Raw genomic sequence first — 17,304 nt, forward strand, 5'->3', positions numbered from 1 at the left:
ATGGGACATGTTTTTTGTACACATAATTTTCAGCCTTTCTCAATTAAATATTTCAGTTCTAGTTTCACTGACCTGGAGACTCGGTCACTGAGGACTAAAGTTTTCTCAATCTCTCTCCGTAGTCTGACCTGAAATGTGTTCAAGATGCAAAAGGAGGCTCTTTCTACAGAGACCATTGTCCTGTGTTAGGTAAGCTGAAGTAAATTCATGTTGATTAGTATTAATTATACTCACTCTGGATTTCCCTTTCTTTTCTAAATGTCATCCAAAAGTACTGTCCTGATGCAACAACTAGTGAAGTGTAAATAGTAACATTTCTATGTACCAATGATAAATTGTCATGCTTTTCTAAGTAGTATTTGGTATCAGTGTGCCAAGGGGATGGCAAGGCAGCTTTTAAGTGTTCATTAAGTTATAAATTGTGTTGTGTGTCCTGTGCAGTGTATTTCTAAAAAGCCAAACATAGCTGTTCATTCTTTACAGAACTGGTTTAAATACTAAGAGATGTAATAAATCTAACTCCTTGCACAAAAGCACTGTTGTTTTATTGACACCAGAGCTTTTATGTGTCCAGAAGTCTAACACCACATGATAGGTTTTAAGATCTCAGTTAGCGTCCATAGTGGAACTTGTCACAAGTATTTAGCATTTGCCAGTGTCACTGCTATTTGCCTTGAAAACTCAACAAGAAACACACAGTTCTGTTGCCAGAGGTTCCAAAGTTTTTTTTACCTCTTGGCCACTATGGTTGCAGAGACATTGGTGTGGAGTCACCATCTCTGGAAGTGTGGAAAACATGTTGGTGGGGTACTTGGAACAGGGTTCAATGGTGAACATGGTGGTGGTGCTTGGTTGGTGGTTGGACTTGAAAATCTCAAAGGTTTTTTCCAACCTTGGATTCTGTGAGTCTCAGAAATTAAATTCTGCTCTTTAAGTTGCTTGGAAAATTAGTATGCTGATGTAAACTTTTTTCTTCTTACTCCCTTTCAGGTGAGCAAAATGGTAACAGAAACCCTGGTGGGCTGCAAATAGGTGACCTTGTAAACATTGACCTTGACTTGGAAATTGTGCAGTCTTTGCAGCATGGTCATGGAGGATGGACTGATGGCATGTTTGAGACTTTAACAACAACTGGAACGGTTTGTGGCATCGATGAGGACCATGACATTGTAGTACAATATCCAAGTGGCAACAGGTTTGTTCTGTAGCCTTCATCATTGCTTCTCACAAACTTCCCTTGCCTTCAGTGATTGCTATTACTTGGTGCCAGAAGCTTTCTCTTCTCCTTTTGTGTATGTTAAGATTTCCTTCTAGATGTGTAATGAGGACTTCACTTTGAGGATGCTTTAGTGGGAAAAGGAATTTTGCTGTGCCTCTCACTTGTAAAAATTTATGTTCACAATAAGAAATTGCATTCTAGACTATCTTTTGCAAAATGCAGTGTTTTAAGCAGTAGCTTCCTTTTTAGTTAAGAACTATCTTATCCCATGGTTTCAGGAGGCAAGGTAATAGCAATTCATTGTGGGTTTTCAGGAAAGTAGTTTAAAAGGACAGGTGACGAACTTCAGGGGGGATCTTGTCTAAACTAGAGTCACCTTGGCGTGGCCCATATCTAGCCTTTTATTATTCAAATAAATGTTAGTTTATGTAAATACAGACCAAGAATAGGAGGTATTGGGGAAGTCAAAACTACTCCCTGCAAGCAATTTAGGTTTGAATTTTGCTTAGCTGCGTCCATGTTAATAAGACTCAAAGCCAGCTGTACAGCAGGGTTTGAATCTAATATGGCCACATGGTTTTCTTTTCTCTTGCTCTGAAGTATTGGGCTTATCTTTAAAAAGTAGCAGGTGAATGGAATATCATTTCAGTTGTATATGGAGTTTGACCTGTTCAGTTTGTTCAGAAAGAATTAACAGTGTACTGTTCATTCAGGATACTGTTTGCTAATATTGTAAAGTAATGCAGAACAAAGCTGTTTTCCCAGCTAAAGGGATGCAAGTGGCTTTTCTTCTGGCAGTCATGTCAGCAGAGTCAGTGACAGGAGCTACTTTGTCTTGTGGTCTCCTCCCTGACGAAACAGTGTAATGCCTCTAAATCAGTGCAATTTAAACTACCAGTAGGATAGTTTGATTGAAAATTGAGGTATATCTGGGACATCCATTTAATTGAAAAGTATTATTATAACTTAATGTTGCATCTTTTGACCTGGGGGGAAGGGCCAAAATTCTGTGTTTGTATGTTGTTTCCTGACACTTCAGTCCTTGTGAGACAACTTGGATCTGCTGTTTTTCAACCAGTTATTTCCTATCCCTGTAAAAATAAAGTAACAGTATGGCTACTTTCAGGGCTTCTACGTTGCTGTCAGCTTGCTTCCCCATAGGCAGGCTATTTCTTAATTGCCTTTACAAATGTATATCACTGAAGCTTATCCTTGAAATTAATTAATGAGCCACAATTAATGAATTAATGAGGCAAGTTGATGGACAAAAAATGGATAACAGCAAATATATTATCTATAGTATCCAGTCACAGAAAGTTTGTAGGCATACAAGCAGAAAATTACACAACAGATGATTTTAAAACATATGCTTCACTTTGTGTGTTTAAGATCTTCTTTAAATGTTTATTTGTTTAGGTGGACATTTAATCCAGCTGTTCTCACCAAGGCCAACGTTGTCCGAAGTGGAGATGCTGCTCAAGGTGCAGAGGGAGGAACCTCTCAATTCCAAGTGGGAGACCTTGTGCAAGTGTGTTACGACCTGGAGCGAATCAAGCTTCTCCAGAGAGGTCATGGAGAGTGGGCTGAGGCAATGCTTCCAGTGAGTAACTGTGTGTTTGCATTCACAGAATGGTCAGGCTTGTGTGGTATTTCTAGTAATGTACCTGTGTTATTGTATTGTACCTGGACAGTATTGGTAATGTACCTGGAGGCTGCAGCAGTCTAAAAAGGGATTTTCTTTTAAGTTTTGGTTAAACTCAGTGTAATACTTGATCAGGTGCAGCAATCTGCTTACCTAATGAAACCTATATAAAAGTAGTAGTGATTGTACTGTTAAACAATGGACTTCATACAATTTATATAATATTAAAAATAAAATATTTAGGTATCTGAATGTTTCCCTTATATTTGATGTTTTCCTTAATTCAGACTTTAGGTAAAGTAGGTCGGGTCCAGCAGATTTATTCAGACAGTGACTTAAAGGTAGAAGTTTGTGGGACATCTTGGACCTATAATCCAGCAGCTGTCTCGAAGGTGGCATCAGCAGGATCTGCTATAAGTAATGCATCTGGTGGTAAGTTTGAAGAGTAACTAGTAATATTGCCATATGTATGGCAAGTAATTGTGTTAATTAAAATTTTTTAATAGGTATTAATACACTGTTTGTATGAAAAGATTAATAATAGCCTTGGAGTTGAGTTTTATGTGAGAAAGATAGGAAAAAAGCTTGCAGTCAATATGGAGATGTTGTTATGTTGATCAGGTGCTTCTGTTTGGTCGGAGTGCAGGTGTGTCTTTGGAGGTCCACTCTAAAGACTTCAAAATAGTTGGAAGGTACATCAGATTGAAATAGGGACTGAGGCATGCAGAGAGTGTCACTGGCAGTAACAAGCAGCCTCCTTGTTTAATGGGTGGTTAAGATAGCAGGCACAGGCAAGGGATCTGTTGCAGGTGGTTATTTATTATAGCTCAGGATATTTATTTCCTTAAAATTTCTATCTTAGAATTTAGTCAGACATCCTGTGACTAATTACAGTGGGATTTTTTGGTGTCTATGTAATCACACTTCACTTTTGTTGAACATGCTGTCATTCATATAATAACAAGGCAGAAAAACTGTCCAGCGTGTTTTGTGTTCTGTTGGCACTTTTGAATTGAAACTAGAATTTTTCCTTTTTTTAGTCATAGCTAGTTATTCTTTCCTCTTCACATATTTGCTTTAATGCCAAGAAAACTTTCTACGTAGTTTTCTAGATGTTTTCCTAAGGAGGCATAGATGTCCTGAGTTTTCTCAATAAAGAACCGAGTACAGGGGCCATAAAACTATCTAGAAGAGCAATACAACTTAGTGTTTCAAATCACAGAAGACAGGCTATACCCAATGTTAGAAAGTCTGTAATAGCAATACATAAGATCATGGTTTTACCTTGTCCCACCCTTTTGTGTTTTGCAGGAGAAAAGCTATTTATGGTTCAGCCATCTTTGTTTTGAAGTGTCTAATGTGCAGTCTCCACTGTCTAAAGGGTACTAGGGTGCAGCTCTTATTTCAAACTCAGTCATTTTACAGCTGCTATTTTATGGTAGTCTGTGTATTACTATGTACATGGCCTTAGAAACAAAACAAATGTAGCTGGAGTTTTTTTTCTCTGTTCTTGTGTAATTAGAATTGTAAACTTAGTTGTCATTTGGTTAACAATTACAGAGAGATTGTCCCAGCTATTGAAAAAATTATTTGAAACCCAAGAGTCTGGAGATCTCAATGAAGAATTGGTTAAAGCTGCTGCCAATGGAGACGTTGCTAAAGTGGAAGACTTGCTAAAGAGGCCAGACGTGGATGTGAGTGTTCTGTTTTGGGAATATCTCTTTTGGGGGGCCTCTAGTACTAAAGGAAGGGCAGCTGTTCTGAATACTCCTTGCCAGTAGGTAGTGTGTCTTCTTAGAAATAATACAGCTAGTTCCAGTATCTCTTCTCTCATTTGTTGTCCTGTGAAATGTGTGTGGGCTGTGTGAACACAGAGCTGTACATACTTTCTTGCTGGACAGATTTTGTAGTCTTTTGTCTGCTGTAAATTAAGATACTTTTCAGCCTCTGACTGCCAGGGTTGCTGCAGAGAACCAAACATTCACAATTACTGAAGGATATTCAAATTCTTCTTTTTTTAAGGGGCATAGAAGGAAGGAGGGTAGATTTTTCAAGATATTTTTGCTGTTGTGAGTTTGTTTTGTTTTGTTAAAACTCACAAGGTAGATCATCAAATCTGTTCTCTGTCAGATTTCTTTTACCAACTTGTCTAATACTGAAAAGTCTCAAATAAAATGCTTAGTAATTATAGTATTCCATTTATAGAACATATTTTAAAGTTACAGTCCTCCTCACTACAGTAGTAGTAATGCTTGGAGATAAGAGTCTGAACTTCGGTTCTGAGCACTGATTTTTAACTTAAGATTTGACAAAACATGGCTTTTTGTTCAGACTCTCTCCTGTTGTTGCCATAAATTTGGCAAGGAAGTTGTACCATAGAGCAGAGGGCAAGTATACATCTGAGACTTGTTCTCAAAAATCTTCCCTTTACAGGACTCACCCAAAGATGAATGTTTTTAATTCGAGCATCATTAATGTTTGTTATAAATCCATTTCTTCTTCTTTCCTTCAATCTAGCTAATATAGAAATGAAATAGAGAAGCTCTAGGTGATCTATATATGCTAAGAAGGAATCTTAAAATTGTTCATTTGATTCTGTTATGTATGCTGTTGCTTTGAGTTTTCTACTGCTGAACAGCCTCGCAGGGGTATGTGTGTGTGTGTCTTGAAACTCACTGCAAGTGTTGGCATTCCAGGTGAATGGGCAATGTGCTGGACACACAGCTATGCAAGCTGCAAGCCAGAACGGCCATGTCGACATTTTGAAGTTGCTTCTGAAACAGAACGTGGATGTAGAAGCAGAGGTAACCTAAACATTTCAAAATACGCTTTGTGTGTCCTTAAACTTTGTTACATGCATAACAATTGTACTCAACTTGCCTTCTTTTTAAATGCCAGAGTGAAAATCTGCTTTTATAACTGTTATTGTGACTCCCACTCCTACTAAATGAGACTCCTACTAACAGTATTATGAAGGGTCAATATCTAATTCCTTACCACTTCTTATTAAATGAAATACAACAACTAACATGATAGAGCTATGTAAGCCAGCATGCCCTTGTTTCTTTCTTTTGGTTTCATTTCAACAGTAGAATACAATGGGAACTCTGCCTGTGGCATTGAGGGGAAAAAGATGTTTATAGATGCTGCATCTCCAACTTCTGATGCATGCCATGCTTCTTATATATACAAAGTTCAGTTAGGAGAAATCTTTCAATTCTTAACTAAAATAAGTTTAAGCAGAAGGTAATAGCAGTATCTTTGGGTATAAACTGCCATCTCTGTGACCAGTTTTTCAGTGCCTTTTTTTTAAACCTCACTAAAAATGGAATTTTGAGTTTAAACCTCTTGTTTAGGTTTTTTAGAATAATTGTTCGTGACAATTATCTATCAGCATTCTCTGATATTTGCATTTTGAATTGATTTTTACTCAATTATTTGCACAGAATGCACTCTGATATTGCAACCATTTCTTGTTTTGCACAAGGCAAGAAGCACAAGAAGGATCTGTCAAATTTGATTTATTAATAGTAAAAACTGAAGACTAGTGGGATGCTGAGAAATTAATTGTGCACCCAGTTGTTGTTTGCATAACAAAAAAATAACATCACATGCTTGAGCATCAGGCATTATATTGTGTTTGATATACAGAAGTTAAAGAATATTAAGACATTAATGAGACAATGTAATTCTTGGAATTAAAATTATTTTATTTTTACAGACACACCATTAATTTATAAAGCTTTCATACTGGCTTAAATTGATGCAATACATACTTGCTGTGGTCTGATTTCTGTGAAGTAACTTCATGATAGAAGTAGTGCTTTCACTGCAATATAAAGCAAATACTGGTAAAATTAGGCTAAACTGCTTTTTGTCTGTACTCTGGTGTTCAGAGCTGCCATGTTAATCAAGTGGTGGACTGAAGGGACGGTTAGAAGCGTTAAAGAGATAGGTAGGTAGAAGCACTACTTAAACAGTTTGAAGACAATCCACTTGGTAATCTACTACCACTAGAATTGTGAAGAGTTTCATGTTTGCTCAGGCTATTGAAGCACCATTACACTAGCATAAAAAAATTGTCAGGGATTTTACTTGACTTTTAAAGCCATCTTCACATAACTGTGTTGCTGAAGTGAGGATGGTTTTCCCACTTGATTATATAATTGCCTTGGTTATTATAATAGTAATACTATTCATAATACTATTTGATACATCTTTCAAACTTTTAAAATGTAAGCTGTTTTATCAATGTTTTATACTTATATATAATGTTTATAAACATAATTGTTTACGAAATGCAAAGGTCAGCAGAGCCGTCCCATTAAGCAGAGAGCAAAAATGTCGTCCATTTACTTCACTGTTGTGGTCTGAGGCATGGAAGCAATGGATAAAAATCCTTGCTTTCCTTGCCTTGTAGCTAAGTTGGATATTTTTACACTTATAGTCATTACTTCAGAGTATATCCATTCATGATTACATTTTCTGGGAATATCCTCATTGTTTTCTCCTCTGTTTTTCTCTGATGTCTTAATGTAGACTCCAAGTGGCCTCTGTTTAGTCAGAGAACAGTTGGTTATTGGAGTAGCTCAAAAACCCAATGTAGATATTGCATATTAAGGATATGTAACCTTCTAGGCTGAAGGCATTAATGGTTGTCAGTTATTATATGAAGAGTATTATATTATACTGTTGGCATGTATAGAAATGTAGTGCTTTTAATATTTAGATTTATATCTAAATGTAAACGTAAGTCTTAAGGACAGATGGTTTATTAGCTGCTAGCTTTTTCTAGATGAATTATTGCTGCTGGGTAGGATTTAGTTTCTGAGATGATTCGTTTTGATGCTGAGCTAAAAAAAGGCCCAAATGATACTGGACCTCTGCTTATTAAAGTAGGAGTTCTGTACATTAAGACTTAATAAAATCAGGCGGTTGTGTCTCAGGATTGAAATATGGTAAAACTAAAACAGTCAATAATTATACGGGGTTTCATCCATGAATATCTTGGTGTACTTTTCAGACTGCAAACATGAAGAGACAAATTACCATGCCTCTGTGAAACCAAGTGCTCTGTAAATACAAGTCTTGTAGCAGTTTAGGACTACTGGCACACTCTTGATAAAGATTGCCTCATAATGATCCTTATAACCAGATGAAAAATATAGAGAAGGTCCCCTTTCTGATCCTTTTCCCTTCCAAATGGGCAAACTTCAGCTTTTTTGGACTGTTGGTTCTTACTAGATGAGCCTGAGAAGTAATCCTGCAATCTGAGAAGGCATTTTGGTAGTGTGAGTTGACTTGGTAGGAAACAAAGTATCTTTTCAAAAAGCTGTTGAAGCTGCTATGTAGTGCCCTATCTTGAAAGCCATATCCATGTTTTCAAGAAGATACATTTGATAATTAGGTGATAAGTCTTCTTCCACCATTGTAAATGCTGTAACTAGTCTCATTGTGCAAATAGAGTTTGTGCTAAGAGCTACTAATTTTTGCATAGGTTTACATTGTTTTAGAAATGTGCAATATATAATAAAAAGTACTTAGAAAGATGTTGCTGAAGAAGCAAATTGATGAGAAACCTGAGCTCGCTCAGGAGAGGCAGTGAGCCGTTGATCAGTCATGATTTTATTTTACAATTTTCAGTGTTTCTCTGTTTTCAAAATTGAATCCTACAAATGCATGGTTACATTAAACTGTGCAGAAATACCTAGGTAGAAACTAGCTTATGGAGGTTATTTAATCATGTAAACTTCCATTTTACTTCTATCTTTTCTATTCTGTCATTAATGCTGAAATCACTTGATTGATACTTTAAAATGTTTCATGTTGTACAGTCAACTTCTATGAATGTTAAAATTGCCCAAACTGACAAATTTGACTTTCACATTTTGATTCTCAATTTGTGTGAAACTGAAACAAACTGAATCAGAGTTTTAACACTTTGAATCATCAACACAGAATCAGAACTTCTAGTTAATGTCAGCATCAGTCACAAATTTCCTTTGGAAAAAGTTTTTTTTAAGTGAAAACCAAGACACATAATAAATCCTAATAAATACTAACCTAATTACATGAACAAGAAAATACTCGTGTCTTGCACTATGGTTTGGAATCTGTAACACTTCCCAGATTACAGGAGGAACTACCCTGGGATATTAAGTGTAATACTGTTTGGGCATTGGATTTAATCTGTGGGGTTTTTGGTTCTTTTGTTTTGGATATTTTCTTGACAGTGATTGTTTTGTAGTAGGAACCCAAATGAAACCCATTTGAGTTTGATGAACAAACCACACAGAGATTCAGGGCAATAGCTATATATGCTGTGGATTATCACATGTTTTAGAGCATATGTATTTATATATGAAGTGATTCTTCATCCTCTATTGCTGCAGTTTGAGCAATTATTTAATTGGGTATTTTAATGGTGTCATGGAAGTCTCATTTTTCTTATTACATCAAATTGTTTCCACTTCAGGACAAGGATGGAGACAGGGCTGTCCATCATGCAGCCTTTGGTGACGAGGGTGCTGTGATTGAGGTTTTGCACCGCGGCAGCGCAGATCTCAATGCTCGCAACAAGCGCAGGCAGACTCCACTCCATATTGCTGTCAACAAAGGTCACCTGCAAGTTGTCAAGACTTTACTGGACTTTGGCTGCCACCCCAGTCTCCAGGTAATGTAAATTTTAATGGAGAGTCACTTTTCAGCTACTGAATTGTGTGATTCGCTGCATGTAGGTGATAGAAAAATTATGGTAAATGGCATTGAAAGGAACAGAGATGGTAAAGTTTTCTGTCTCAACCTTTACCCCACCATGTGATCAACTGTAACAAAAATGCTGTTCAGTCTGTTTGTTTTCTTGACAGCTAGATTGACACCTGGTTTATTCTATAGTTGATGCTAATTGCTATTTTCACAGTCTGTAGTTATTTCTGATTGCTAACTTTCCTTCCTGATTAATTACTCCTGTATCAAACCCACAACTCTATGCTCCTTCTGCAAACTACAGTTTAGCAGGCCGATAAGACTGTGGAAAGTTTTGTTAAAAGAAACCTTTAATTTTTTCCCCAAAATAGACTTATCGTTGATAGAACTTTTTTTTTCGAATATTCAGCTTTTTATCTAGAAAGCACTCATGTAGGATCTGAAGTACCATAATTTCATAGAGAATTTCATCTGTAATGAAGGTGATGGAAGCAGTAGCATAAGTGCAATGTCCTGTTTAGCAATGTGCTATCAGATAAGCAGGTATCCCACTGCTGAATGCAGCTGCATGAACTGCATTAGTAAAACAAATGAGAATGGGTAAGTTTGAAGAGATTGGCATCAGAAAAAGCTGTAGTGGCCTGGGCAGATCAAGATATGCAGTAACAAGACATTGCCTCCTTGCTTTGCCGTGTCAATAATCAGATTTTTTTGGGGCTATATATCCACATAAAAGAAGATGAGCAAAAACTTTTTTGAAATTAATGAGCATAGTGATTGTTTATTTATCTCCTTCTATGTGACTCTTAAGGTACTGTCTTGATCTTGCTGAGATTGAGCTGTTCTCTCCATCCAGATCCTGTTTAGTATTTGTTGAACAGTAGGTATAATAAGGAGTTTCATGTGCTGAGACCAGTGAAGGGTGATTGTAACTCACATAGGAACTATGGGTAGCCAGAGTGGATTTACCCAAGTCTAAATTACAGAATTTTGTTTCAGTTGAAAAAGTCAGTGGAATGGTGCAAGGATGCTGCATCTGGAAAATATAATTGGCTATTGAAAAAAATGAACTTTCAGATTCAGCATGTGTGCTGAGGAACTGCGATGTGCAAATGTGAGTAGGTGATTGATTTTGTCAATGAAAACACAGGGGAGTGAGTCTGAGGCATGAAAGTGGCATTTAACTGGCCAGCACTCTACTACTGTGGCCACTCACTCTGTAAACATATATTAATGAAATGCGAGCATTTAAATCAAGTAAAAGCTATGTAATTTGGTTCTGGCAAATCGGTTCACACTGGTTCAAGTGCCATATTCTGGCACTTTTTGTTTGGCAGGTTTTGATTCTCACTGTAGAGATCTGTTTTTGTACTAGTGAATTGCTAAAATGTTCAGTTTCTGTGTTAGCTTGCAGTTGAGTCAGTGTTGGTGGCAAGAGACTTCCTGACTTACATGGTGCAACAATTTTACTGGAAGCATCAATCTGGAGATTTGCCTGTGTGGCTGGAAGTAAGCTTAAATGGATGTGTTTTCTCGCTGTTAGTCTAGGGCATTTCTCTTCAATCCAGCCATTTGTGTCCTTGAATAAGTAATGTACAAAATGCTTCTAGGAGTAACAAGTATTTTTTCCTTATTTGGGATACTTGAAAAATAAAGCATTAAACTACAAGTATAAATTCTTTGCTTGTTCAGTTGTGCTGTCAAGTATTATCATGTGCCTTGTGTAATATAATCTTGCCATAACAAGTTAAAAGCTTAATATTGCATTATGACATTGGCTTTTGCTTCGTGGAAAGTTATATGCTTCAGTTAAAACAACAGATATGCCTACTTTTAGTACCTGGACTGCATTTTATTTTGATTTGCCTATGCTTTAATTTCACACTGTCATTTTGGTATTGTCTTCTACATGGTTAATTGCTGGCTAAACTTAGCATTTATTACTCAAAATTCCATGCCTCCTTTTGCCTGTCTAGTCTTCCCTCTGTCACATTAGTTTTTGTTGCTGTCCTGTTATTTATAAATTGTAATTTGGGCATCCAACTCCATCTGGATGAGCAGCATAGAGAAGTCATTATCTTCCCCAGTGTTTTCAGCACTATGGGGTACAAAGCTTGGTTCTGGCAGTAATGTGTCTGTACAATGGTGGAGCTCAGGGTGGGGCTTCCCACTGAAGCATTTGCAAAACTGGAGCAAGATGAGAGGCAGCTTGCTCTGAACTGTGCAATATAGCAGCACTCAGGTCTGGAAGAGCTGTTTTGTGTTTATGCAGTCAGTTTTCCTAGTGATATTTTAGCATCTTCTTAATGTGGATGCATGCAAAAATTGACATAAACTGTTTCTGGTTTTAGGATTCTGAGGGAGACACTCCACTTCATGATGCAATAAGTAAAAAGCGTGATGATATCCTTGCTGTACTCTTAGAAGCTGGAGCAGATGTTACTATCACCAACAACAATGGGTTTAATGCTCTTCATCATGCTGCACTAAGAGGAAATCCTAGGTACAGATTTCTTTTTAATTATTTTTTATTGTATGTAAAAGGAAAGCAAGTACAGGTGAGGGTAGAACTATGGTATTCTTTCAGAAGATCCTTATATCTGCATGTAGATGTATTTCTTAAATGTTGATGTTGCTTTGCTATCTTTCTAATGTTTGGAAGCCCTTGCTAGGAGGAAGCTAGGAGTCTGCTCAGTTTAATGCCTGTATCCAAATAACTCCGAATTTCTTAGAAATCTCCTGTCATGGCTATAAAATTTTGCCAATAAAAGTTTTGATAAATAAGTTAGTAAGATCTTGAAGATGAAATCGTGATAGAGGATAAAAACAGTAAATACTGCTGTTTCCCTTCTTGAGTATTGGAATTGATAAAGGAATTTGAGGTTTTTAGAAATACTTACTTGTGGATAATTATTAAGTCAACCATACACTTCTAAAGCACTCAGGATTATTGCATTAGATTATATTTGTCAGTATTTGAAACAGTTAATTATATTTTCATAGAAGTATATCTAGAAGGAATTTTGTGTTTCAGCTTTTATATAGCAGCTCAACTGAAAAAAATTCATTTTAAAGCAGAGTTTGTTTTATGCTTACTGTATTCTATATGTCTATATTCAATTTTCAGTTAAGGTAGCTCTTGAAAAATCCTTCATAGATATAACTTTAAAGAAAAGTTGTGTTGCTGGTTCCTTATTACACTGTGAATAAATAGTATTTTTCAAAGCTGTCATGCCAACAAGACTTCAATAATACTTTATCCTCGGGTGGAGTATTTAGTATAGTTTACACAAAAGAAGAAATGTGCATGTTTCCTTACAAAATTTGGCTTTTCAGTTGAGAGGAGTTGGAGAAATAATGCTGTAAATTTGTATAAATTCCACCCATTATTAATATATGGGATTAAAATCTAGGTTAGTCTCTTAGAACACAGCTATCAAGATTGATGGTTAAAAAGTAAACATAATTAATTATCTATGTTTGTGGATAGGAATCATTTCATGAGGTAAAAGTAGTGGCTGGAAGTGTTGATAGGACGAATAAATATTTACCATTTTCTACAGTACTCATAAAAGGTCTTTATGAGAACATGTCAAGGACCAAGTGAAGGGAGCTTATTTTTGGCATTCAAAAGACAATTCTTCCAAGTCTCATTTGGTAATTTGGTAACTTCTTCCTCTAAAGTGAATTCTTCCTACTTATATAACAGCATTAGCTCGGAGCACTGTTTCCTGTCTCAGTTACCCTGGTGGGGTATATTTATTTTTTTTCCTGCAGTGCTTTTCCTCAGCTCTTGTGGTAGTTGGTTTGTGTGACCATAATCTCAAGATGAGATGTAGGGAAAGTGTATGGGGGAAAAAATGTTTTTCATAGGCATGTGCTGGAGATTTTTCTGTGAGTGAATATTTTAAAAGTGACAGACCATTCATTTAATGGAGGGATCCAAGTTGTAGTTCAGACTGGATCAGTTTGATGGTTGGTAGAATGTGAAGTATAGTGCAATTTTAACCAGAATCCTTCCTCCTTTACAAAAGTTTTCATTGGAAATATTGGAAAATGTTTCCAGTATTAGTGATTTGAATGCTGTGTGGGTTCCCTCCATACAAGGGGTTTCACTAGTATCTAAAACAGATATTTAATATTCTTTCTTGGTTGCAGTTCCATCTGAACACTGCTCAAGCATGCGGAAAAAGAATTTTGTCTCCCATCAAGGAAAGAGTAGTTTAATGTAAAATATCTAATGCTCACAGCATTAGATATTTTACCCATCAGCCTGGGAAAAAAAAATTGAAAATGAAACCAAAATAAATCTATTTTGATTTCTCCCCCTGGCCAAAAGTTGTCACAATATTTTCATTCATCTAGGAGTTGAGTTTTATATTCCTCAAGACTTCAGTGATGCTCCTTTGTTTCATTGCTGATTTTGTAGTTCTGCCACTTGCCTGTTTCTGAATGAAACCAAAGTTTTTGTTTTTACCACTTTGTTTTTCTAATCTGATACAGAGCTACGGCTATTACTGATCTGTTAAATGCAGTAAGCACAAGCTATTTAAAACACTGTTAAAAATAACCCCCTCATCTTTAGTTTGTTACTACTGTGGGTCACAGACAATATGTAATAAGTTCTGCTTGAAACCTTACTTTAAGACCTATCTTTCCTCATCCAAGCTTCCCTGCTCCACCTAAACTGAAATTTTTGTGGCTTCAGGATGTGGTGCCTTATATAAATACAATGCATTAAATTCTCCTTATATTCAAATATATAGATATATTATGTAATTTCTGTGTTATTTTATAAAAGTTAAACATGCATTCAAATATATATATAAATGTGTAGGCATTTGTGTGCATAGCTATAATTCTAAAAATTAAAAATGTGCTGTGTATGCAAGAACTAATGAAGTTCACATGCACCGTCCTTGTTGAGGATAATAAAATAAATGCATGTGTTAAGTGCATGAGTATCACAATAAATGGAGGTGGATTTCTATAGTATTTTTTCTGGTTGATGTCAAATAGGTATTTGGAACCAATTTAATTTTCAGAACAAAATTTCTTGTTTCTTGAGTTCTGACCTTTATAAATAATAGGGAGATAAATGTCCCAAGATAAAACCTACAAATTATGCTGAGAAGAACATGCCAAAGTTTTTAATTTTTCATATGAAAGCAAATACATTCTATTTTAAATGTTTGAATATTGGATAAATAATATAAGAAAGATAGCGATTTATGTCAAATACTGCTGACATTTTCTCAGCACTTTAGCTTCCATGGCAGTTTGGCTGTGTTTTCCACAAGTCAAGGTACAGTGTGTTTCAGAGAGCATCCTATTCTTAGAAGAATATTTCTCCTTTTCATGTTTTGCTTCTCTTTGTACCTTGTGAATTGGTACAGAAAGAACTCTCGGTTTTTGTGCTGATATATAATATTGAAATGTAGAATGAATGTTAGTTAATGCTGTAGGTAGCTTTAAACTTGTGCATGGGAGATAGAGCTAAAAAGAAATTTTAAATTAAGTATGGGAAAGTTAAACTTTTATTTAATACATGGTTTCTTGTTCGTGATTTTTAACTGAGTCAGTCATATTAAAAGTGCATTTATTTTGGACTTTTTTCAAAGTACTGTGAGCCTCAAAGCTTGGCAGACTTTGCCTCTTCAGCGTTAATGAGATTTTTTTTCAGACAGAAAAAAGGAGAGTAAAATTTGAAAATACTGTACAGATTGGTTATTTTTGCCACGTTATCATCTCTTGCTTATGTTTGATCTATTCGCATACCTGTGACTTCAGATTTTGAGCTGAAGACATGACTGTGAAGTGTAGGCGTATTTTATATCCGTTGCCCCAGTTAGTTTTGGATTTGCATTGTATCTTGTGAAGAGAGCTTTATTCACTCTTCAGTTAGCATCTTAAATAGAGGCTGCTCTTGGAGCTGACCTGACTTCACACACGTGCATGATTAGTTCTTCAGGGCAATAAATTCTGCTGGACTTTAAATCAAAAAATTAAAGTCCTGGAGTAAGATACAGATCTTAGGTATTGCTCTCCAATAGCAAGAAGTATGTCATCTTTATGTTCCTAAACTGGCAAGCAGGAGATTGTGGTTTAAAATAGAATTGTAACTTTTCCCCATGGTTTTCTTATTATTTAGGAGATCTCAATTTTTTTTTTTAGATTTGCAGATGGTTTGAACGGGTTGGCAGTGAGATTTCTAACTGTAGCAATTTAATTGAGAGGTGGGGTTTCTCACTTCTACGTAGTGTTAATGAGTGTCTTCAGGAAGTGTCTGCAGGACTCACGGGCCATGTTGTCATGGAGGTCTCAGAGAGACAAGTACTGAGGAAATGAGAGTGGTACAATTATTTTCTAAACCAGTCAAAGTGGTTTTTTGCTTTTGTATTTGCAGTTCCTGACAGTAAATGTAGGTTAAGCTCTAAGTGCAAAGAGAGTCTGTTTTTAAAACCTCTTATTAAAGTATTATGTTAGAAAATGCTTTGGAAGAATACTTTTGTTCAAGTTGGTTTGGAGGAAGAGTATAATCTTCATGAGCAGACCTGTTATTAGGTGGCAAATTAGCCTGTAGTTGTTGAGGTCAGTAACAAATTTATTATCTTTAAGTAGTAAATAATGTGCCCGACTGATACAAAATGGCAAATACATTTCCTGCCCTGGGGAGTTTCCTTCCTTGTACAACATAAAAATGGGGAGGGGAATGTCCAGAAAGTAAACCTTCCCTGCCAATACTGTTCATGATTGTTTCTTTCTGGGTTTTGGGCTTTTTTTGGTAAGTTCTGCTAGAAAGGGTGCCAGACTTGAGGAAGAATACAAGAGACAATAAATCATTAGGAAGTGTTTATTTCACTGCTTACCTATCTTCTTTATAAATATTATAAGAGATGTTTTTTACTGCATATGGACAAAATGTTAAACACCAGTAGCTATTTATTTACAAATACAAACTTGAAATTTTGGAATACAGAATTTGCTACACTCCTGGTTACCTTCCATCCTCAGACTGCCTAGAAGTTCAGCTGGACTGAAGAGAGGACTACATAATTGCCCTGAGCAGGTTTCATGTCCAGTTTTAACAACATCAGAAATCCTGTAGTGATCAATGCATAGCTACAGCTGGTTGAAGGGGACCAAATCCATTGAAGAGGTGATTTGGTTCCATTTTACCAGCTTTAGCAAAGCATTGGAGTGCAGGGAGCTTATAATTCACTAACACATTTTAAAGCACATGAGCAGTGCACAAAGAACACGCGGCTTTCTTCTGTGTTACACAATTTATCTCTTGTCAGTGCAAATTTTTAACTCTTTCCTAATTTGGAGATGGTATAATTAAAACTGTACACCAGAAAGGCCTGTACAGATTTGTTCTGTCCTTGTGTATTTCCTTGAGGATATTTGGATGAGTCTTAAATCAAATAATAGTTACAGTTCAAACTTTGTCCTGTCTAGTGTAGTCAGATTTTAGAATAGGTTAGAAACTGTAGTCCTAAAGTTTCTGTCAGAAATAAATAGAGCTCCCTTACTTCTTTATGTTAAATTTTACTGGGGAAGAACGTTTCAGTTTCCTTGTCACCCTCCTCCCCCCCCTTCTCCTCATTCATTTTCTGGCAGGTTCCCTTTTGCAGCTGCTTTTATGCTGTAGTTGGTTAGCACAAATATAAATGCCAAGTGCTTTCAATTCCATTGCTATATCTCTGGTTAGTATTAACTTTTTAGGAATGATTAT

At 36.1% G+C, this 17,304-nt stretch overlaps 1 protein-coding gene across 3 annotated transcripts in view; it reads left to right on the plus strand.

Moving 5' to 3' along the window:
* The window catches only part of MIB1 (MIB E3 ubiquitin protein ligase 1), a 77,427-nt gene that overhangs the window by 21,619 nt on the left and 38,504 nt on the right, over positions 1-17,304 (plus strand). For all 3 annotated transcript variants that reach the window (XM_064705963.1, XM_064705964.1, XM_064705965.1), the window contains exons 5-12: positions 123-189; positions 991-1,195; positions 2,636-2,819; positions 3,149-3,293; positions 4,422-4,555; positions 5,558-5,665; positions 9,337-9,534; positions 11,918-12,069. In XM_064705963.1, coding sequence (XP_064562033.1) covers positions 123-189; positions 991-1,195; positions 2,636-2,819; positions 3,149-3,293; positions 4,422-4,555; positions 5,558-5,665; positions 9,337-9,534; positions 11,918-12,069 — 1,193 coding nt within the window. The remainder of the gene's footprint in view (positions 1-122; positions 190-990; positions 1,196-2,635; positions 2,820-3,148; positions 3,294-4,421; positions 4,556-5,557; positions 5,666-9,336; positions 9,535-11,917; positions 12,070-17,304) is intronic.

Source organism: Zonotrichia leucophrys, chromosome 2, assembly GCF_028769735.1.
Source record: "Zonotrichia leucophrys gambelii isolate GWCS_2022_RI chromosome 2, RI_Zleu_2.0, whole genome shotgun sequence".
In the NCBI taxonomy this organism is placed as follows: Eukaryota; Metazoa; Chordata; class Aves; order Passeriformes; family Passerellidae; genus Zonotrichia; species Zonotrichia leucophrys.